The sequence below is a fragment of the Lepidochelys kempii genome, chromosome 3, assembly GCF_965140285.1.
Source record: "Lepidochelys kempii isolate rLepKem1 chromosome 3, rLepKem1.hap1, whole genome shotgun sequence".
NCBI lineage: Eukaryota > Metazoa > Chordata > Testudines > Cheloniidae > Lepidochelys > Lepidochelys kempii.
Window position 1 is genome coordinate 186179832 of NC_136382.1, and position 23890 is coordinate 186203721.

The 23890-nt window shown below is 49.5% G+C and overlaps 1 protein-coding gene across 3 annotated transcripts in view; it reads left to right on the forward strand.

Moving 5' to 3' along the window:
* EML6 (EMAP like 6) overlaps window positions 1-23890 on the forward strand; it is a 317359-nt gene that overhangs the window by 194136 nt on the left and 99333 nt on the right. Inside the window, exons 22-25 of one of the 3 annotated variants that reach the window (XM_073339283.1) lie at window positions 8741-8882; window positions 10995-11147; window positions 11442-11573; window positions 12839-13522. In XM_073339283.1, the coding sequence (XP_073195384.1) occupies window positions 8741-8882; window positions 10995-11147; window positions 11442-11573; window positions 12839-12876 (465 nt within the window). In that variant the 3' untranslated portion in view covers window positions 12877-13522. Of the gene's footprint in view, window positions 1-8740; window positions 8883-10994; window positions 11148-11441; window positions 13523-23890 lie in introns of those variants that run through there. The other 2 variants (XM_078852321.1, XM_073339272.2) reach the window with 2 other exon arrangements.

Consider the following 23890-nt stretch of genomic DNA (forward strand, 5'->3'; position numbering starts at 1 on the left):
CAGTTATTCGCCATCCCTCCCTGTCACTGTTCATTCAGAAACTAGTGTACAGTAGGACCTTGCTGATTCATACTGATGAGTTGGAGACCTGTTGTGAATTTCTAATTTTTGAGGGGGAAAAAACAAGTAAGAGCCCATTAACATTGAGTACTATTGAGTCTTTTCATTTACTTTAGTGGGAGCTGGATTAGGACCTATGGAAATATATATATATATATATATATATATATATATATATATATATATATATATATATATATAAACAATAAAAACTAGAAAGGAGGGCTTTTGCAACACAAAATGTAATTTGTTCATTTTATTTTGACAGTTGTGGTTCAGTTTATTTATGCTAAAATCATATAGCATACTAGTAAATATTCTATATTTTATTTTGTAATAAATGTTAAGTTTTAGTAAACTGACAGCTCACTACAGTAATCTGCTATTACATCTTTCCTGAGAAGTGGAGAGACAGCTATTTGTGTGATTTATAACATCTATGGATTTAGCAAAATATTTAACAAATTTCTGGTATATGTGCCCCTTGAGATCTCTGATGTTGTTTTGTTTTAATAACTGTACCAGCTTTGCAGGATAGCACTCCTTTTATAGTGAAAATTGTTTAAGATCTCCTTTTGTATGTTTTGGGTGGTTTTTTTTTAAAGTCTAGTATGGAGTTTATTGTAATTTGATCCACTTTTTGGGAGTTTGAGCCACTTTTTAAAAATAAAACTTCAGTTAAAGTAGTCAAAAATGTTTCTTTTGTTTTATTTACATTCTATTTTATTAAATCATAGATATATCTAAAATTTCTAGTGTTTTTACAAAACATTATTTCTTATCTATATTACTGTTGTATGGAATTAGTTCCAGGCATGTAAAGCAATCTTGCAGTTTCTGCTACTTGTGTGATAGCCATAACAATATGGGGTATGAGCAGATGTATTTTGTACTTGAGTTTTAACCAGAACATTTGAAATTATAATTTTCTCATATATTTCTGCTCTGACAAATGCTAATGCGGTGTGATACTGAAACTGTATGAAAATAACCTGATTTCTGTGGTGAGTTCTGCTGATAAAAAAATATATATGTGGTGCCTGCATCTAGCATAATAAAGTGATATGGAAATAATTTTTATAATTTGTCATCCATACAAAATTACTGTTATATCAACTGAAGTACAAATAGAAAATATGTAAGATGTGATCATGATGGCCTGATGAACCAGTAAACTTTTGTTGTTTTAGTGGAGTTTTTTCATGTCTACAAAATGCAAATAGCTAAACTGGAATAATTCACAGTAATAAGAAATGAGCTGACCTTGTCCTTCAGTAGACTCATAGATTATAAGGGACCACTGTGATCATCTAGTTTGACCTCCTGCATAACACAGGCCATGGGACTTCCCCAAAATAATTCTTTTAGAAATACATCCAATCTTGATTTAAAAAGGGTCAGTGATGGATAATCCACCATGACCATTGGTAAGTAATTCCAAATGGTTAATGGTAATGGTCACTGTTAAAAATGTACACCTTATTTCCAATCTGAATTTGTCTAGCTTCAACTTCCAGCCACTGGATCATGTTATACCTTTCTCTATTAGACTGAGGAGAGAATATTAAAGATTTGATCTACATATATATACTGTGGCAAGTTGGCTGATGTTAGTATGGTGGGTCCTGCGCTTTTCTTGGTAGGGGGCTAAGATGCCACCCTTGCCCCTGCTCTTGGGATGCTGAGGTCCCCAATAGTAGCCTGGGAAGGTGGTAGAGAAGGGAAGCGGGGGAGGATCTGGATTTGCTCCTCACTCTGAGCCCCAGCCCCTCTCAATCCCTGCGGGTTCTTACCCTCTTCTGCCTTGGGTGGAGAACCTTCAGTCCTTAGATGTTGGGGGAGGAAGTCTCCCTCCCCTGTTGAGGCAGGGTCTCCCTTACTTCGGTTCTCTGGTTTTTCAAATCTTACAACACACCTCCAAGCTCCAGTCCTTTCTCCTTCCTCCTCCTCCCCTGACTGCCTGAAGCAGGGGGTTTTATTAGGTTCCTGACAGGGCTTAATTGACTACAGGTGCTCCAATTAACCTTTAGCAACCCTCCCTAGTCTACAGGGAACCACACCTTAATTAACCTAGGGTTTATATATTTCCCCTCTACCACTGCTCCCTGGCCCTCCTGTATCACATATCCCTCCCCACCCCCACCCCGCTCAACACCATGGGGTTGGGCTACTTGGGACGAGAAACAGTGTTGTCGTGACAGGCTGTCCGTGTTGCCATGTCGGCTTCTGGCTCTATGCTGTATCCGGAAGTGGAAATGCTGTAGGGATAGAAACCATCTAGTCACTCATGCATTCCTCTCCTTGTTTGTGTGCATCCAGTGGAGTGGGGTGTGGTCTGTCACAAGGGTGAACTGCCGCCCAAGTAGGTAGTACCATAGAATCTCCATGGCCCATTTAACCGCTAAGCATTCTTTTTCTACTATGGCGTACCATTGCTCTCTGGGCAGGAGCTTTCGGCTAAGTTAAAGGATTGGGTGCTTCTCATCCCCCACCATCTGTCCTACCTCCAAGGCGTCTGTTTGTAGGATGAACTCCTTTTTGAAATCTGGGGCTATGAGCACTGGATGGCTGCAGAGGGCCGTCCTTAGGTCTGTGAAAGCTTCTTCTGCCGCTTTGGTCCACTTAACTATCTCTGGGCCCCGAGCTCTTATCAGGTCCGTCAGAGGTGCTGCCCTTGTGGCGAAGTGAGAGATGAACTGGCGATAGTACCCCACTATCCCTAAGAATGCTCTGACTTGCTTCTTGTGCATCGGGCGGGGCCATTCCTCTATTGTCTTCACTTTGTTCCATTGGGGCTTCACCAGGCCCCTTCCGACTACATACCCGCGATATCTGGCCTTGGCTAACCCTATTGCACATTTGGATGGGTTAGCGGTGAGGCCAGTCTGTCTAAGAGCATCCAGTACTGCTTCCACTTTCCCCAGGTGCGTCTCCCAGTCAGGGCTATGGATTACCACATCATCTAAATAGGCGGCTGCATACTTGCCATGGGGTCGAAGTAATCTATCCATCAATCATTGGAAAGTCACAGGGGCCCCATGGAGCCCAAAAAGGAGGACGGGGTATTGGAAAAGGCCATCGGGTGTAGAGAAAGCGGTTTTTTCCTTGGCGTCCTCAGCCAGGGGGATTTGCCAGTAGCCTTTTGTCAAATCCAAGGTGGTCAACTATCGGGCCTTGCCTAACTGATCCACCAGCTCATCAATACATGATATTGGGTAGTCATCGAATTGGAATACCTCATTTAACTTCCGGAAGTCATTACAAAACCTCAGGCTGCCATCAGGCTTGGGGACCAAGACAATAGGGCTGGACCACTGGCTGTGTGATTCCTCAATCACCCCAAATTCCAGCATCTTCTTTACTTCTGCCCTAATTTCTTCTCTTTTTGCCTCTGGTATGCGATATGGTTTTATCGTCACCCTTGCTCTGGGACAGGTGATGATATGGTGTTGGATCAGTGTTGTACGGCCTGGTTGTGTGGAGAACACGTCTTGGTTCCACTGGATCATGTCGACTACCTCTGTTCATTGTTCTGGGGCTAATTCGGGGGATATCTTTACCTGCCCTTGTGGGCCATCTGCCTGGGATGGAACCGGCAGGACGGCCAGGCACGTCTCCTGATCAAGCCAGGGTTTCAGTAAGTTGACGTGGTATATCTGCTCTGGCCTTCGGCAGTCTGCCTGCTTCACCTTATAATTCACCTCCCCAACGGCTTCCACGATCTCATAGGGTCCATGCCAACTGGCCAGGAGCTTATTTCTGTTGTTGGTACCAGCACCAGCACCCGTTCTCCTGGTTGAAATGTCTGTGTTTTTGCCTGACGATTGTAGTACTTGTGCTTTTTCCAAATGCTCTCGTACTGTGGGGGTCACTTGGGCTATTCGTTCTCTCATCTGGGCTATGTGTACAATGACGTTCTTCCCTGGGTTGGGTTGTTCCTCCCATTCCTCCTTCACGATGTCTAATATGCCATGTGGGTGGCGTCCATACAGTAACTCGAAGGGGGAGGATCCAGTAGATTCATAGATTCTTAGATACTAAGGTCAGAAGGGACCATTATGATCATCTAGTCTGACCTCCTGCACAACGCAGGCCACAGAATCTCACCCACCCACTCCTGCAAAAAACCTCTCACCTATGTCTGAGCTATTGAAGTCCTCAAATCGTGGTTTAAAGACTTCAAGGAGCAGAGAATCCTCCAGCAAGTGACCTGTGCCCCATGCTACAGAGGAAGGCGAAAAACCTCCAGGGCCTCTTCCAATCTGCCCTGGAGGAAAATTCCTTCCTGATCCCAAATATGACGATCAGCTAAACCCTGAGCATATGGGCAAGATTCACCAGCCAGATACTACAGAAAATTCCTGGCCCTCCTGTATCACAATACTTACAAACTATAATCAAATTACCCCTTAATCTTCTCTTTGTTAAGCCAAATAGATTGAGCTCTTTGGGTCTATCACATTAAGGCATGTTGTCTTATCCTTTAATCATTCTTGTGGCTCTTCTCTGAACTCTCCAATTTATCAACATCCTTGTTGAATTGCGGGCACAGTATACCAGCAGTGGTCACACCAGCTCCAAATATAGAGGTAAAATAATCTGTCAACTCATACTCAAGATTCCTCTGTTTATGCATGTGAGAAAAATCACTGAAAAGGTACGAGAAAGAGGGAGGTAGCATGGAGTGCTCTTTACTATAGACCTGTCTCCTTTTAGCCAAATTAAAATTTTGGCTTCTCTTTCTGATATTTGACATAGGTCAAACAGAGCTCTTAATCTGTTCACCTCCAAATCCTCTCCCCCATCTCCTTCCTTGATCACTGTGGACATCACCACCATCCTGCCTGTCATTCAGGCCTGTAACTTGAGCAGCATCTAGTACTGGATAACTGTATCCAAACTGGAGGAAATCCAGAGAAGAGCAACAAAAATTATTAAAGGGATATAAAGATTGACTTATGAGAAAAAATTAAAAGAACGAAACAATGACTAATACCAGATCAGAATCCTGCAAAAGGCTTAACTTCCATAAACTTCATTGAGAAAGTTGCCTGTGTTAGGATCTCAGGATAGCACCCTAAAATGGATATAACTGTCTCCTGTACAAGTATCGAAGGGTGGAAGAGAGAGAATTTGTTTAGGATTGTACAAGGTTTACACCTAGTAGTGATGAGATTAAATGAAAGAAATCACAGAATCACAGAATATCAAGGTTGGAAGGGACCTCAGGAGATCATCTACTCCAACCCCCTGCTCAAAGCAGGACCAATCCCCATTTTTTGCCCCAGATCAACAGCCCCCTCAAGGATTGAACTCACAACCCTGGGTTTAGCAGGCCAATGCTCAAACTACTGAGCTATCCCACCCCCCAAATGTACATTTAGGCTGATTATCGGGGCGGGACCTGACAGTAAGTTCTCTTAGGGAATGTCTACACAAGCAGGGAGAACTGGAAGTCCTGGCACAGTCAAGGAATTAAGATGTGATTGGAATAACAGAGACTTGGTGGGGTAACTCACATGACTGGAGTATTGTCAGACGGATATAAACTGTTCAGAAAGGACAGGCAGGGCAGAAAAGGTGGGGGAGTTGCATTGTATGTAAGAGAGCAGTATGACTGCTCAGAGCTCTGGTATGAAACTGCAGAAAAACCGGAGAGTCTCTGGATTAAGTTTAGAAGTGTGAGCAACAAGGGTGATGTCATAGTGGGAGTCTGCTATAGACCACCGGACCAGGGGGATGAGGTGGATGAGGCTTTCTTCCGGCACTAACGGAAGTTACTAGATCGCAGGCCCTGGTTCTCATGGGAGACTTCAAACACCCTGATATCTGCTGGCAGAGCAATACAGCAGTGCACAGACAATCCAGGAAGTTTTTGGAAGGTGTAGGGGACAATTTCCTAGTGCAAGTGCTGGAGGAACCAACTAGGGGCAGAGCTCTTCTCGACCTGCTACTCACAAACTGGGAAGAATTAGTAGGGGAAGCAAAAGGGGAACCAGGGAGGCAGTGACCATGAGATGGTCAAGTACAGGATCCTGAGACAAGGAAGAAAGGAGAGCAGCAGAATACGGACTCTGGACTTCAGAAAAACAGACTTTGACTCTCTCAGGGACCTGATGGGCAGGATCCCCTGGGAAAATAACATGAGGGGGAAAGGAGTCCAGGAGAGCTGGCTGTATTTTAGAGAATCCTTATTGAGGTTACAGGGACAAACCATCCCGATGTGTAGAAAGAATAGTAAATATGGCAGGTGACCAGCTTGGCTTAACAGTGAAATCCTTGCTGATCTTAAACACAAAAAAGAAGCTTACAGGAAGTGGAAGATTGGATAAATGACCAGGGAGGAGTATAAAAATATTGCTCAGGAATGCAGGAGTGAAACCAGTAAGGCCAAATCACACTTAGAATTGCAGATAGCAAGAGATGTTAAGAGTAACAAGAAGGGTTTCTTCAGGTATGTTAGCAACAAGAAGAAAGTCAAGGAAAGTGTGAACCCCTTACTGAATGAGGGAGGCAACCTAGTGACAGAGGATGTGGGAAAAGCTAATGTACTCGGTACCTTTTTTGCCTCTGTCTTCACGAACAAGGTCAGCTCCCAGACTACTGCACTGGGCAGCACAGTATGGGGAGGAGATGACCAGCCCTCTGTGGAAAAAGAAGTGGTTCGGGACTATTTAGAAAAGCTGGATGTGCACAAGTCCATGGGGCCGGATGCGCTGCATCCGAGAGTGCTAAAGGAGTTGGCGGATGTGTTTGCAGAGCCATTGGCCATTATCTTTGAAAACTCATGGCAATCGGGGGAAGTCCCAGATGACTGGAAAAAGGTTAATGTAGTGCCCATCTTTAAAAAAGGGAAGAAGGAGGATCCGGGAAACTATAGGCCAGTCAGCCTCACCTCAGTCCCTGGACAAGTCATGGAGCAAGTCCTCAAGGAATCAATTCTGAAGCACTTAGAGGAGAGGAAAGTGATCAGGAACAGTCAGCATGGATTCACCAAGGGCAAGTCATGCCTGACTAATCTAATTGCCTTTTATGACGAGATAACTGGCTCTGTGGATGAGAGGAAAGCAGTGGTTGTGTTATTCCTTGACTTTAGCAGAGATTTTGATAGAGTCTCCCACAGTTTTCTTGCCAGCAAGTTAAAGAAGTATGGGCTGGATGAATGGTCGATAAGGTGGATAGAAAGCTGACTAGATCGTCGGGCTCAGTGGGTAGTGATCAATGGCTCCATGTCTAGTTGGCAGCTGGTATCAAGTGAAGTGTGCCAAGGGTCGGTCCAGGGGGTTGGTTTTGTTCAATATCTTCATTAATGATCTGGAGGATGGCGTGGATTGCACTGTCAGCAAGTTTGCAGGTGACACTAACTAGGAGGAGAGGTAGATACGCTGGAGGGTAGGGATAGGATACAGAGGGCCCTAGACAAATTAGAGGATTGGGCCAAAAGAAATCTGATGAGGTTCAAAAAGGATAAGTGCAGAGTCCTGCACTTAGGACAGAAGAATCCCATGCACCGCTACAGACTAGGGATTGAATGGCTCGGCAGCAGTTCTGCAGAAAAGGACCTAGGGGTTACAGTGGACGAGAAGCTGGATATGAGTCAACAGTCTGCCCTTGTTGCCAAGAAGACCAATGGCATTTTGGGCTGTATAAGTAGGGGCATTGCCAGCAGATCGAGGGACGTCATCGTTCCCCTCTATTCGACATTGGTGAGGCCTCATCTGGACTACGGTGTCGAGTTTTGGGCCCCACACTACAAGAAGGATGTGGAAAAATGGAGAGAGTCCAGCGAAGGGCAACAAAAATGATTGGGGATCTGGAACACATGAGTTATGAGGAGAGTCTGAGGGAACTGGGATTGTTTAGTCTACGGAAGAGAAGAATGAGGAGGGATTTGATAGCTGCTTTCAACTACCTGAAAGGGGGTTCCAAAGAGGATAGATCTAGACTGTTCTCAGTCATAGCAGATGACAGAACAAGGAGTAATGGTCTCAAGTTTCAGTGGGGGAGGTTTAGATTGGATATTAGGAAAAACTTTTTCACTAGGAGGGTGGTGAAGCACTGGAATGGGTTACCTAGGGAGGTGGTGGAATCTCCTTCCTTAGAGGTTTTTAAGGTCAGGCTTGGCAAAGCCCTGGCTGGGATGATTTAGTTTGGGATTGATCCTGCTTGGAGCAGGGGGTTGGACTAGATGATCTTCTGAGGTCCCTTCCAACCCTGATATTCTATGATTCTATGATTGGGTTGGAGCTGGGGAGTGGGGGATGATTCCCTGCTTGAGGACACATATTTGTACTATTCTGATTGAGCTAGTGCACTAAAAATAGTGTAGTCACAGCAGCTTGAGCAGCGAGAGGGCCTAGCCACCCAGAATGCATGCCCATCAGAGACACTGAGAATGTATTTGGGGCAGCTTGTCCCTCAAGTTGCCATGGCTGCATTTTTAGCCCACTAGCTTCATCAGTGTGTATGTGTGTCTCCTTGTGCTGGGAATTTATATCTCCATCTTGAAGTGTAGACATATCCTTCCTTAGAATGAGAAACATCTTCTGAAGGAGGTGGTGGAAGCCCTGTTATCTGAGACATTTAAAAGATTAGACAGCAGTAGAAAATGCACTAGCAGGGGGTGGCCTACAGACATTAAAAGGTGTTATCCATCCTTAACTTCTATGACTTTCCTTAGGGGCATATGGAAGGAGAAGTGTGGGGTTTGGCAGCTCACCCTCTCTTGCCTATCTGTGCAACGGTGAGTGATGATAAAACACTGAGACTCTGGGAACTTTCCTCACAACACCGCATGTTAGCAGTGAGGAAACTCAAAAAAGGTAATTTTTTCCTTTGACTGTAAATACTGCAAGAGTAATAATACTGCACTGCATTTCTATAGTGCCTTCCATCCATGTCTCTCAATGCACTCTGCAGAGATAAATGAATTAAGTCTTTAATATCCCTACTAGGTTGATAGGGAATAGGAGGATAGGAGAGAATCTGGGACACAGAAGGGGTGATGTCCCTGACATAAAGCAGGTATGTGGCAAACAAGGGAAAAGAACCCATTTCCCCTGACTCTACAAGTCCTATGTTTTAACCATAAAATCATTCTCCCTCCCTAAGGACATTTTAAAGCCCACAAATTGTGTGTTTATTGTTCTGCTTTAAAAAGTTTTCTTACCAAGTTACAGACAAGATGATTTTCCATGTGATAAAAAGTAGTCAGGATCAGGATCCAGTGGCAATGTGAACTTTATATTTTATTCCCCCACTTCAACTTCTGGGCAGCTGGTCAATTATGGACTACATAGAGCAGTGAGTAACTGTTGAAGGGGTGCCTCCTGAAAATTCCAACTTCTATTTCATTTGTAGATTCCTTCAGGAATTTTTATTTTATTTTATTTAAAACTAAAGGCTTGATTTTTAGTGACAGACCAGAAGTGCAGGAACTCTAATTGGCTGAGAGAAAGTAGAGTCACTATCAGTATGCTTTAGTGAGGCAAACTGAGGGTGAATCAGATCTGCTGTATAGGACATTGTGGTCAGAATTAATACCGGGAGAAAAGTTGATAGTGGGAGGTTCTAGGCATATGGTTTTGCCCCACCAAAGTGGAACCATCACAAGGTCATAAACCAAAGGAGTTTTCATATGTGGGGCACAGTGTCTCTGAAAGATTTGCATGGTCAGGTGAGTCAGAATGGCTCCTTGGATTTTCATTCTGGATTTCCATTTTTATGTTAATCCTAGTTCTTCTTGTTTTGGCTGTATTTATAGCATAACTAGACTGTGTTATTCATGCTTTTAGATAATGTAACCCCCTTCCAAGACTGATATTTCTGTGGCCGCTTTATCCTTTGTCAGTTTGAAGATTTAAAATACAGAGTGAATTCCCATGGAAATCCAGGAAAGCAGTTTGTAGTTCTACTTTCATATGATATTTTTGTTTTAACAAATAACAGTTATGAAGTTAGGCTGTCTCACTAAGGTTAGGAGGGTATGATCCCCCTGAGCTGGCCAGAAAAGCTGCCCCCGTCCCTGCTCTGCTCCCGCTCCACCTCTTCCCACCCCTGCTCCACCTCAGCCCCGCCCCCACTTCATTCCTTCCCCTGAACTACGTCCTGAGGGACTGCAGGAGGGGTCGGGCATGCCCTGCACTCATGGGGCGGCAGGAAGTGAAGCGACCCGGCCCCAGCCAGCTCTGCTCTGCCGGCTCCCAGCCATGCCGCCGGTGAGTGCCTGGGGGTGGTTTCCCCCTGCCCCCCAAGTCCCAAGCCTGGGAGCCAGGAAAGCAGAGCAAAGCTGGCTGGGGCTGGGTCACTCTACTTCCCGCCGCCCCTTGAGTGTGGGGTCAGGTCCGCCCTGCAATCACCGGGTGGCCGGAAGTGGAGTGAGCCGGCCCCAACCCACTCCGCTCCACCAGCTTGTGTTGGGGGGCGGTTCCACCCCTGCTCCCCAAGCCTGCTCTTGCCCTGCCCCCCCTAGACCTTGGGGGACCCCCCCCGTCCCCACGGAGACCTGGGGCCAGCCCACACCCCGCACCACAATGTCTAGGGACAGCCCTCGACAGAGGTGTGATTGCAGTTCACCTAGACATACCCATGGTAACTTTAATCTACCTAGCACAACTACAAATAGTAGTGAAGATGTGGCAGCATGGATTCCAGCATAGGCTATTAACGTGAGTGTGTATGAATATACAGCCTGTGCCGTGGTCTGTGCCACCATGTCTTCACCGCTCTGTTTAGCTGTACTAGCTAGATTAAAGGTAGTGTCAGTATGCCAACATGATCTGCAATCACACCTCTGATTGCGTGTAAACATATCCTAAAAAATGATTAATTTATAGACTTTTTCTGTGGGGAGACCTTCTAGCTGTAGATTATTGCTGGTTTCCTCAGTCCAAATTTATAAACAGTAAGGTGTTTCTTTTGAATTTCTTTTCCAGGTGGAAGATGCTGTGCCTTTTCTCCTGATGGGAAAGCCTTGGCTGTAGGGTTGAATGATGGGAGTTTTCTGGTAGTGAATGCTGATACTGTTGAAGATATGGTCTCTTTCCACCACAGAAAGGAAATGATCTCTGATATCAAATTTTCACGAGGTGCAGTCAAAGGATAAAATAAGTTGTTTGTTGTTTGTTGTTTTTGTTTTCAATAAAAAACCTAAAATGGAATGTTAAGAGTGCAAATTTGTTTTACATGTGAACCATGGCTGTTAGATATTTTTCATTCTGATATGTTTGTACAGAGTCTAGCACAATGGGCCCCTAATCCAGACTGAGGTGTTTGAGTACTACTGCAATAGAAATAAGTAATAATAATAATATTAATTAATAATAATAATATCAAGAATATTCACAAATACTTTAGTTAACTTGGATGTCTTTCTTTTACAGACTCAGGAAAATATCTGGCAGTGGCTTCCCATGATAATTTTGTAGATATTTACAATGTGCTTACCAGCAAAAGAGTTGGCATCTGCAAAGGTGCATCTAGCTATATCACACACATTGACTGGGACTCAAGAGGTAAAATCTTTGACCAAATATGTGAATTGAAATGCCTGTAATTACAGTAAAAGTAAATGTCAAATGTGTGCCTGTTCCAGTTATGCTATAGAAAAACTGCCTCATAATATCCCTTTGTTCCACCAAAAATGCTCTTATACATCACACATCCCAACTGCAATTCATTTTTATTGATGGAATGCATACTTACATACAACATCTGTGCTGAAGATTGTGGTACTTAGAACATCTAACTACAATGTCACTCATGAATGTAATGTTGCTCTTTTTCTTTACCTGATGCTCTGTGGTTGCATGCTAGCAACATATAACACGTATCTATTCCACCTCTCATTACTTATTTCCTTTCTTCTTCTGTTCACTGAGCACTACGTGGCATTTATAGTGATGAAGCCAGTCAGAGAGCATTACCAAAATCAAACCATACTGTGATACAAGTAGCCTCATTTTCTTAGTCTTTTTCAAATGTAGATATAATTTTCCATGGATATGCCACTTTTAGTTCCGTCTCCTTGTGTGAAATTATAATGAGGATTTGCTGTATTTAACAAGTAATTACAAAAATGTTTGCCTATTATACTGAAATATTTTAATATTTCACAATGGCAAATTTTATGAATTTTAGCTACATGCAGTTGCACAGTCCAAAGCTGGTTAAACATAACCTTTTTCAACTCTATCTGTTGAACAGTCTTCTGGTAATCGAGCGTCATGTTTCATAATACTGTACAGCTCTAACTTTCTGAAAGGTTTAAAAAAAAACCCAAGTTTTGAATAAGTAAGGAAGCAAAGACTGGTATGCATTCCTGTCTATGGGGATTTCTGACTGGGGGAAATTTCCGATGTAAGCAGTGTCAGGATGAGCTCCACCCTGACATCTGGTGGTGAGGTGTGGCAAGTTGTGGAAAAGAACTTCAGGGGCCATGTCATTTGCATAGGCACACTGCCCAAATGGTCACTTTGGCTGCTGTGGGATCCCCAGTGTCTCTGTTATTGGGGCAGGAAGAATAAATTGTTATTACCCTGATTATGGGAACTGTGCTTGGAACTGTACTTAGCCTTTTGTTATGATGGAGGGACTCACCATCAACTAAGTGGCACTCGCTAGGCAAGGGTCATGAGTTTCAAAACTCTGTGAATTGAGAGAGGCTGGGGACAAGTATTAATACTTGGTGGCATGGGCCCCTTGGTGAGGGTCTTACATGCTAATTGCACTTCCTCGTCTCTCCACTGTGGAATATCAGAGCTAATTTTGATTTCATTAGAAGTCTGGTTACAGGCTGCTGAGCTCACTTTGGGCTAACAGTGCACCAGCACTGAGGCTCCCCTACTACAAGCTGAATTCACCAAAAAGCTGAACTGACTAAGAGCTGAAATCACTGAGCGTTGTGTTAAGTAGTGGGGGAGCCTGAAGATATATTGTGGAGCAGTTCGCGGGATGGCTGGAGTGCCTTGTGGACAGGCTGGTGGAGCAGTTCGTAGGATGGCGGGAGCTGCTGGTGGGACGTGGAGCAGTTTGTGGACCGGCTGGTGGAGCAGTTCGTGGGACAGCGGGAGCTGCTTGTGGGCCGTGGAGCGAAGGAGTTCGTGGGGCGGCTGGCGGAGCGGAGCGAAGCCTATGGAGCTGTGGGGCGGTCAGCTTCAGACCATGTAAGGTGCCTCTTACCCCCGTCCCATCTCCACCCAGGTTGGGAGGTAAACCTCCTCAGATAAACTTTCGAACTCTGGGGCTGCCCTGACCAGGGACAGAGACTTTTGGGTCATTGGACTTTTGGGACTTTGGGTGATTTGGGGTTGCTGGACTCAAGAACCAAAGGGAAAGGGGCATGCCCCAATGTGCTTGGGGTGGGTTTTTTTTTGCTCCTGGGTTGTGTTATAAATCCTGTTGGTGGTGTTTCCCCAACATAATGCCACATTGTTTCTCTCTGTTATTAAAAGGCTTTTTGCTACACTCAGACTATGTGCTTGCGAGAGGGGAAGTATTGCCTCTTGGAGGCGCCCAGCGGGGGTGGTATATATTTGTCCCAGGTCACTGGGTGGGGGCTTGAGCCGGTTTGCATTGTGTTATTGGAATGGATCCCTTAGATATTGAACCCGGCCCTTGTTGCTGCCAACTCTGACGGGAAGAAGGGTTACACCAACAAAAGGAGTAGTACATTAAATAATTTGATCACAGTCATCCAGGAGAATGTGCTGACCTACCAGTTTAAAAAGACTTAAGTATGATTATTGTTTATTTAGTCCTCTAATTTTTTAGGAAGTTTTTTTGCCCTTTTCTCTCTCTCTCTTACCTGGCATCCAACTGACCTGTGCTCCTGTCAGGGTTCCTTCCCCACTCTGAACTCTAGGGTACAGATATGGGGACCCACATGGAAGACCCCCTAAGCTTATTCTTACTAGCTTAGGTTAACAACTTCCCCAAGGTACAAACTTTGCCTTCTCCTTGAACAGTATGCTGCTGCCACCAAGCGTTTTAAACAAAGAACAGAGAAAGAGCCCACTTGGAGATGTCTTTCCCCAAAATATCCCCCCAAGTCCTACACACCACCTTTCCTGGGGAGGCTTGAGAATAATATCCTAAGCAATTTGTTAAAAAATCATCAAAGACCCAAACCCCTGGATCTTGGAACAATGGGAAAATCAGTCAGGTTCTTAAAAGAAGGATTTTATTTAAAAAAAAAGAAAGGTAAAAATCATCTCTGTAAAATCAGGATGGAAAATACTTTACAGGATATTCAGATTCAAAACACAGAGGTTCCCCCTCTGGGCAAAACCTTAAAGTTACAGAAAACAGGAATAAACCTCCCTCTTAACACAGGGAAAATTCACATAAAACAAAAGATAAACAAATCCGCCTTGCCAGGCTTACTTATACTGGTTGCAATATTGGAGATTTGGATTAGGATGGGTTGGAGAAAATGGATTTCTGTCTGGCCTCTCTCAGTCCCAAGAGAGAACAAACACGTAAACAAAGAGCACAAAACAAAAGCCTTCCTTTCCCCAAGATTTGAAAGTATCTTGTCCCCTTATTGGTCATTTGGGTCAGGTGCCAGCCAGGTTAGCTGAGCTTCTTAACCCTTCACAGGTAACAGGATGTTGCCTCTGGCCAGGAGGGATTTTATAGCACTGTATACAGAAAGGTGGTTACCCTTCCCTTTATATTTATGACAGCTCCTGATCAAGGAGGGCTGGATACCCCTCTTTTAGAAGCCTGCTATTGTTACTTCTGATTTGATTGGATGAGGCTGATGCAGTCTGAAAGTGAGGGACTTCTGATCTTATCATATAAGCATTCAGGTTCTGAATTATGACACTATCATATAAGCATGGTAGATGCCAATATACTCTCCAGTTTTAAACCTGCTTTCATGATCAGCTCTTGAATCCTTAAATATTAGAATCCCTTCAATTAAGTCAATTCCAAACAGTTATTAGTTCTTGAGCTACCTCTTCCTCTTTCTAACTTCTCCAGTCCGCTAACTGGATCGATTTACTTTAAAATATTTCACTTTCTGACTCTTTTATACATGTGCTTTGTACAGTACCAGACACCCTCCTCAGTACTTGAGGCTCAGGGATGAGAGTAGAACAAAAGCATTACAATAAGCTTCTCTTTGATCTTATTTTAATATTAAAGAACATGTACAAGTTTGCAAGTTATCCAGCATACCAGTTATGTCACACCAATTCTCTGTCAAGAGCAACAACTACTGAACATTTTCCCACTTTGAGGGATATGTCTGACATAAGGGGAAGTGAAAAAAAAAGTGTGTGTGAGTCCTTTTCATAGTGTGACAAAGTTCCTGCTCTACCTTGGTGGGTCTTGCGCTTATTGGCGGATTTGCTCGCCTTGGAGCTTCACGGCAGCCCTCAGCTTGGCCGTTTTTCTGAACCCACAGTCCAGGTCGATTCCTCCTGTGTCTGACCAGGAGTTGGGAGGATTTGGGGGGAACCCGGGCCCGTCCTCTACTCCGGGTTCCAGCCCAGGGCCCTGTGGAATGCGGCTGTCTAGAGTGCCTCCTGGAACAGCTATGCGACAGCTACAACTCCCTGGGCTACTTCCCCATGGCCTCCTCCCAACACCGTCTTTATCCTCACCATAGGACCTTCCTCCTGGTGTCTGATAATGCTTGTACACCTCAGTCCTCCAATACTCCGCGTTCTCACTCTCAGCTCCTAGTGCCTCTTGCTTCCAACTCCTCACACGCACACCACAAACTGAAGTGAGCGCCTTTTTAAAACCCAGGTGCCCTGATTAGCCTGCCTTAATTGAGTCTAGCAGCTTCTTGATTGGCTGCAGGTGTTCTAATCAGCCTATCTTAATTGTCTCCAGAAGGTTCCTGATTGTTCTGGAACCTTCCCTGTTGGGAAACGGAACGTCCCTCGCTTCCTCCCCAGCTATCTGCTTTCTATTCTTTCCTAAAGCCCCCTGGCCTGGATTTTTCTTACTTTTTGACCCTGCTTCAGTTCCCCCCTGCCCCAACCGGGCCAGATGCTTTTTCTTTGTTTTGTTTTGTTTTTGCTGTTTTTCTGCTGCCGTTCAAGTGCTGGTCAGTTGCCAGCTTGCTGCCAGCCCCCCCCCCCATGCCTGCCCTCGGACGCTGCTACTGCTTTAGTTGAAACCCCCGGGGTGGGGGAGAGGACTGCCGACCCGCTCCCCGGAGGAGGGGGGTGGAAGCCCCCAGACTCAGCCGTTTTGCTGTTATTTCTGAACCCGTACTGAGCTAAGAAGATTCTTCTTATTTCTGCAACATTCCTGACCTGCTGAAAGCCTCATTACAAAGCTGGAAGAGAAGATAGCCGACAGAAAAAATCACCCAGGGAAGCTACGAACCATCGTGGAGGGGGCCGTAAGACTGAGTAACTTTTGAATTGTACTCTCGTGTGGGGGGAGTTTGACTGTGTTTTAACTGCGTTTGTAGGGGCACAGGGGGTGTAGCATGGAGCCGCCCCCCGATCTATCGGTGCCCCCCCAACATTATTACAACCGTCACGGCCCCCCCGCTGTCCGTCCCTGCTGGCAATTTGCCATCTACCTCTGGATTCAGCTGCTTTCCCTGAATTCCACTGTCTGGACCGGAAACAACAGCTGACCAAACGAGACTCTTTGGACAAACACACGTCTGTCCACGTCCCCCCCCCAGACTTTTTACCCCACAGTTTGCCCCTATTACCGGACCCCAACTCCTGTTTCCTCCCCTGTCCAGTCCGACCCATTTGGCACCCCCACCCTCCCACCTGCAGCCCAGTAGGGAGGAGTGGTTAATCTGCTTCCCCCTCCCCGCTCCTCCTTCTGGTGTCTCCCCGTCTCTCCCTGCTCACAATGACGGGGAATGAGAGGGGTGAGGCCCCTCTAACAACCTCAGTTGCCCCTCCCCCACCTACCCCCCTGCCCAAGCCCTCCCCCACTGCTGCCAAAACACCTGCCACCGCCACCGCTGGGGCATTGGCAGCAGGAAGCACCGGGGTGACTACTGCCACTGCTACGCCCACCGCCCCCCCAGATTCTAGGAAAACCCCCCCAGTTGGCCGGAAAGACCAGGGTGTGAAGAAAGGAAAGGGCCCCGTTAAAACCACCAGGACCTCCATGGCAGCGGCTGCCCCCACCACTGTGGCCTCGTTATCGACCATGGCGTCCCTCCCTGCTGTTCCCTCCACCAGCTCTGCGAACGTCCCTTCCCCGGCCCCCAGGACGTATGCCCGGGCGGTGGTAGCCCCCCGCACACCTGCCGCCTCGTCATCTCGCCCACCCACCGCCTCCGCTACCATCAATAGCGGCCGGGGCCCCTTTCCCACCATGACCAGGAAGCACGGCGTCCGTTGCCTCCTGGTGCCCGCCTCACCCCTCGTGGAGACATATGTGCAGGCGTTGGCGAGGGTGGTAGGACCCACGGCTATTGTGGTGGCCTCCAAAATGTACGGGAAGGTTGTCTTTTTCTTAGCATCGGAGGCTGCCACCCAGGAGGTGGTGGAGAAGGGCCTGGCGGTGGGGGGGGGTGTTTGTCCCCCTGGAGCCGCTAGAGGACCTGGGCGTTTTCCTAGTCCTCACCTCTGTCCCTCCCTTTCTACCCAATGCTGCCCTGTTACCCGCTCTCTCCACCCTGGGGAAACTCGTTTCTGTCATCAGCCCTCTCCCGTTGGGCTGCAAGGACCTCACCCTCTGTCACGTCCTCTCTTTCCGCTGGCAAGTGCAGCTTCTACCGCCGGCGGCGGCGCGTGACAGAGAGGCGCTCGAGGGGTCCTTCCTAGTCCCCTACCAGGGAGCCCGCTATCGGGTCTTTTACTCCACGGGAGAGGCCCGGTGCTACCTCTGCCGATCAGCAGGGCATGTCCGAAGAGACTGCCCTTTGGCCCAGCGGGGAGGGGCACCCAAGACCCCCGAGACCTGGCAGGACATCGGCTCCATTGTTGCCAACGCCCCTGGCCGCCCGGCACCTGAAACCACCTCTCCTCCTGCTCGATCCACCGCTGCTCCCATCCGGGCCCAAGAGACACCTCCCCTACAACGCCCAGACGAGCAAGGGAGTCCCACCCTTGCTATTAACAATCCGGCAGAGCCTATGGAGGAGGGTGCAGCAAAGATATTACTGGGTATAGGAGAGGGCCTGCCACAACGAGAACCCCCCGCCCCTCATGCTGCCTCACCGTTACCCCCCCGAGCCCCTGAACCATCGCCTCTGCCCCCCGACACGACCCCTGCTAACCAACCCCCAGACGATGCTATGTAGGGCTGGACCCTCGTCTAGGGGAAGCGAGGCAAGCGGAAGGCTCGAGCTCCGCTGCACCCATCCGATGCGGAGGCCCCCCGGAAGACCAGGAAGGGAGGCACTGATACTGAGCCTTCCGCTATGCCCACGAGTGAGATCCATCTGCTGGTGTTGGGAGGGGAAGACAGAATAGCATTGGAAGGTAGGATCTCCCCTCCACGGGAGACCCTCCCCTCCAAGACCCCTGAGGAAGCCCCTTCTGCCTGGATACCACCCGAACTCCCCGCGAACCCCGAAGTGACTGTCGAGGCGGGTGCCAGAGGAGAGACCCCTGGGGTGGCAGAAGACGACCTCTCCTCCATGTATGAGGAGATCGAGGCCCTAGGTTTGACCCCGGTCACCCAGGGGGAGGATGACCTACTGCTGGCTGGCCTCAATCTGGGCAACCTCACCCCAGTCCCCCTTTCCCCATGCTCCCTCCCCCTAACCGCCTTCCCGGGCGGGCACCCTACAGAAGGTGGTCCCCTACCTGATGCCATGGCTGCCAAATCCACCACAGAGCCTGCGCCTAGCATCACTGGGAGCCCCCTCCCTCATCCCTCAACCCTCGAATCTGCTCAGGAGGCACCACCTCTCAACTGCTTGCCTCCCGAAGCCCAGAGCCTTGCCTCTGCCCCTGCCCACACCCCGTCCCTGCCCAATCCACTTCCTCCTGCAATGCTATTGCCGCCCCTGGGGTTATTTCTTTCCCGTTTTTTGCGGATTCCCCCCAGGGAGCAGCCTTTGCATTTTACTGCCCCGACCCATTAGGAACTGCAATTTTCCCTCCGCCATCCCCTTCTACCCCAAGGCGTAAGATGGACCTAATAACTTTAGCCTGTCAGATGCCCCATCAGTGGTCCACACCCTGCCTGCCTGCCTCAGCGGACCACGAGGCTGCACCAAGAGCCCCACCAGGGAATAACCTGGAAATCGCAACCCCACCCCCCCATGAGCTGCGAAAAGCATTGCGGGAGTTTTTAGAAAACATCCGTGGCTCCCGCAACAGGGTACAGCTGGCTCTCCAGCTATGGGGGGACTTTGATCAACTCCTCCAGGCCACAAGGGCCCTTATAAAGGAGGGTAGAGGGAAAGGAAGGCACGGTGCCGCGGCCTACGGGTGGGCCCGCGGCTTCCATGATGATTTACTCACTTACGGGATGGGTCATGGATCGTTGCGCGACCCGCCGGGGGCCGTGAACACCTCCGCCAATAAGGAACCCCCACCCCCCAGCCCTCCGCATGACGCCTCTCATTATCGCAACTTTGAACACCAGGGGCTGTAGGATGGCTCTCTGCAGGTCCCATGTGCTCTCTTACCTTCGGGAAGGGGGGTACTCTGTAGTTTTCCTGCAGGAGACCCATACAGATCCGACCGCCGAGGACAGCTGGTGGCTGGAGTGGGGGGACGGGGTCTACTTTAGCCACTTCACGATTCGGCAAGCTGGAGTGGCGACCCTGTTCTCCCCCAACCTACGGCCCGAGGTGCTAGGGGTCACTGAGGCCGTGCCGGGCCACCTGCTGCATCTCCGAGTCTGTATGGAGGGGCTCGTGGTCAACTTTGTTGATATCTATGCCCCGACAACGAGCCCGAAATGGCCACAATTCTATCAGCGGGTGTCCAACTTCCTCAGCATCCTAGATTCTCACGAGTGCCTAGTCCTGGGAGGGGAATTTAACACCACCCTCGAGGAACGGGACCGCTCAGGGGCCGAGCTGAGCCCGGCCGCTGCGAACATTCTCCGAGAAATAGTCGAATATCACTCCCTAGTAGACGTGTGGCGTGACCACCACCCAGATGACACTTCCACGTTCACCTTTGTCCGGGTAGAGGCCCATCGGTCACACCACTCTCGTTTGGATCGTATTTATTTATCCCGTTTCCATCTTTCACAGGCCCACTCCTCCAACATTCGGCCGGCCCCATTTTCCGACCATCATTTAGCCACCATAACAGCCTCCCTCCATGCAGAGAGGCCGGGGCCGGCCTATTGGCACTTTAACAACAGCCTGTTGGAGGATGAGGGCTTCGTGACATCCTTCCGGGAGTTTTGGCTGGCCTGGCGAGAGCAGCAGCGTGCCTTTCCCTCTGCGTGGCGATGGTGGGATCTAGGGAAGGTGCGCGCCAAGCTCTTCTGCCGTGACTACACCCGGGGCACCAGCTGATGGAGGAATACAGCGATAGAGCAGTTGGAACGGGAGGTCTTAGAGATGGAGAGGCATCTGGCCACCAGCCCCGAGGACCTGTTCCTCTGCGGAGCGTGCCGGGAGAAGTAGGAGGAGCTCCGGGCCCTCGAGGACCATCGGGCCCGAGGTGCCTTTGTTGGATCCCGCATCCGCCTCCTTCAGGAGATGGACCGCGGCTCCCGTTTCTTCTATGCCCTGGAGAAAACGAGGGGGGCCAAGAAACACGTCACCTGCCTTCTAGCAGAAGATGGCGCCCCCCTCATGGATCCGGTGGAGATGTGTGGGAGGGCCCGTGACTTCTACACAAGCCTTTTCTCCCCGGATCCGACCGATCCTGGCGCTTGCAGGGTGCTCTGGGAGGAACTCCCCACGGTCAGCGTGGGCGACCGAGACCGGCTAGAGCTGCCTCTCACCCTGGCCGAGTTCTCGGAAGCCCTTTGTCGCATGCCCACCAATAAATCTCCGGACATGGACGGGCTGACCGTGGAGTTCTACCGCACGTCCTTGGCCCAGACCTAGCCACTGTCTGGGCTGAGTCTTTGCAGGGCGGGGTCCTCCCTCTTTCGTGCAGGCGAGCAGTGCTCACCTTGTTGCCGAAGAAGGGGGACCTCCGTGATTTATGAAACTGGCGTCCCGTCTCACTCCTTAGCACGGACTACAAAATCGTAGTGAAAGCAATCTCGCTGCGGCTAGGGTCCGTGATGGCGGACGTGACCAGACCAGACCTATACTGTCCTGGGTCGTAGCATTTTTGACAACCTATTTCTAGTCCGAGACCTTTTGGAACTCGGGCGTAGAGACGGTCTGTCGTTCACCCTCCTGTCTCTTGATCAGGAGAAGGCGTTCGATAGAGTAGACCACGAGTACCTCCTGAGCACTCTGCAGGCGTTTGGATTCGGACCTCAGTTTGTGAGCTTTCTCCGGGTGCTGTATGCCTCCGCGGAGTGTTTGGTTAGGCTCAACTGGACCCTGACCGAGCCGGTCAGCTTCGGGCGAGGAGTGTGGCAGAGGTGCCCCCTCTCGGGCCAGCTGTACGCTCTGGTGATTGAGACTTTCCTCTGTCTCCTCCGCAGGAGGTTGACAGGGTTGGTGCTGCGGGAGCCGGAGCTGCGGCCGGTCCTGTCGGCGTACGCCGATGACGTGCTCCTCGTGGTCCAGGACCCGGGCGACTTGGTGCGGGTGGAGGCTTGCCAGGCCATCTACTCGGCAGCCTCCTCCGCCCGAGTCAACTGGGTCAAGAGCTCTGGCTTGGAGATGGGGGACTGGCGACAGGTGAGCTCCCTCCCACCCGTGCTTCAGACCATCCGGTGGAGTGCGGGTCCACTGCTCTACCTAGGCGTTTACCTTTCTGCCACGCGCCCTTCCCCGCCGGAGAACTGGCAAAATTTAGAGGGCGGGGTGATAGAGCGGCTCCGGAAATGGACGAGGCTACTCCAATGTCTCTCCCTCCAAGGGAGAGCACTGGTGCTTAACCAACTAGTCCTGTCCACGCTCTGGTAACGGCTCAACACCCTGGTTCCGGCCCCGGGTTTCCTGACCAACCTCCGCACAACGATTCTAGAGTTCTTTTGGTCAGGAATGCACTGGGCCCCTGTTGGGGTTCTTCATCTACCCCTGAAGGAAGGAGGGAAGGGCCTGAAGTGTCTGCACACTCAGGTCCGTGTCTTCCGCCTCCAGGCCCTGCAGAGGCTCCTTTATAGTGCAGGTAGTTCGACGTGGAGCATATTGGCACACGCCTTCCTGCGCCGCTTCCAAGGGCTCCAATATGATCGGCAGCTCTTTTATCTCTGTCTGAGAGGTTTTCCGCGAGACCTCTCCGGGCTGCCGATCTTCTACCAGGACCTCCTCCAGACCTGGAAACTGTTCTCAACGACCAGGTCTGTGGAGGCCACCGTGGGAGCAGATCTCCTCACGGAGCCCCTGCTACACAACCCCCCAGCTCCATGTGCAGGTGGCGGAGTCCCGCTCGGTGCGCCAGAGTTTGGTCCTGGCGGAAGTCACGAGAGTCAGAGACCTCTTGGACTACGACCAGGGAGACTGGCTGGATCCCCTGATGCTCGCTCGGTGCATGGGGCTCTCCAGACCTCGTACCCCCCGGCGCATACTTCAGGAGGTGAAGGCCTCCTTGACGCCTGCTGCTCAGGCTTATCTCAACCGAGCCCTGCACGAGGGCGCACCCCGCCCACGCTCTACCCCAGGCCCGCCGGACCTTTCAATTGGGCCCCTACCCCGTAGATCCCAACAAACCCCTCACCCTTTCACTGCGAGCCAGCTGCATGAATTGCAGCCGGTCAGCTTCCAAATCGCGCCACGGAAATATTTATACACACTCACACTTCACGCCCTTTCCGCCCACACCCTGGTGTCCCGCCCTGATACAAAGTGCGAGACCTCCTGCCACCTTTGGAGGGTGAGCAACCTCGGTGGGGCAGCCTGTATTCCACCTTGGTCCTGAGGCCCGTCGGGGACATTAGTTGGTGGCTCCTTCACAGAGCTGTGAGCACGGGCGTGTTTTTGACGCGTTTCACCCCCATCCCGGATACTTGCCCTTTTTGCAATGTGAGGGAAACCCTGGTGCACGTATATTTAGAGTGTGCCAGATTGCAGCCCCTTTTCCGGCTCCTCACGAATATTTTATTACGCTTTTGGCTCCACTTTTCCCCTCACCTTTTTATCTACACACTGCCCATCCATGGCCCCACAAAATCGCGAGATCTCCTGGTTAACCTCCTCCTAGCCCTAGCTAAAACAGCCATTTATAAAACCAGAGAGGGGAGGTTGGCTAATGAAGCGTCCTGCGATTGTAGGGCCGTTTTCCGATCCTCAGTACAATTACGTATCCGGGTGGAGTTCCTCTGGGCGGCGTCCACCGACTCCCTTGACGCCTTCGAGGAGCGGTGGGCGCTGTCCAAGGTTCTCTGCTTGGTGACCCCGTCCGGTTCCCTCCGTCTGACCCTTTGATTGAGGGGAAGAGCGAGAGACCCCAGCCCCAGCCGTTGCCGCTGTGGATACCATCATCACTGTCACCTAGGAGGGGTTCTATAACATGTGGGTGTACACCCTGCCCCACCCCCAAACCGCCCACCCCACAGCCGTGCCCATCTTCTTGGGCACTCTCAGGAGAGGAATAATCGGTGACACTGGGCATAGCACTAGGTAACTCAAGGGGGTGGAAGACCACGAGTGTCAAGGAAATCCCCCCGCTCTAGGCCACCAGGTAACTCAGGAGGGTGGAAGACCACGAATGTCAAGGAAGCCCCCCCGCTCTGGGCCCAGGCTAGCCTGAACACTTCTCCCTCCTGAAAGCTGCTGTGTCATACCTTCTGTTTGCTTTTGTTTTGTTGCATAGTTTTGCTTTATCCTCTTTGGTGATTCTTTGTAAGT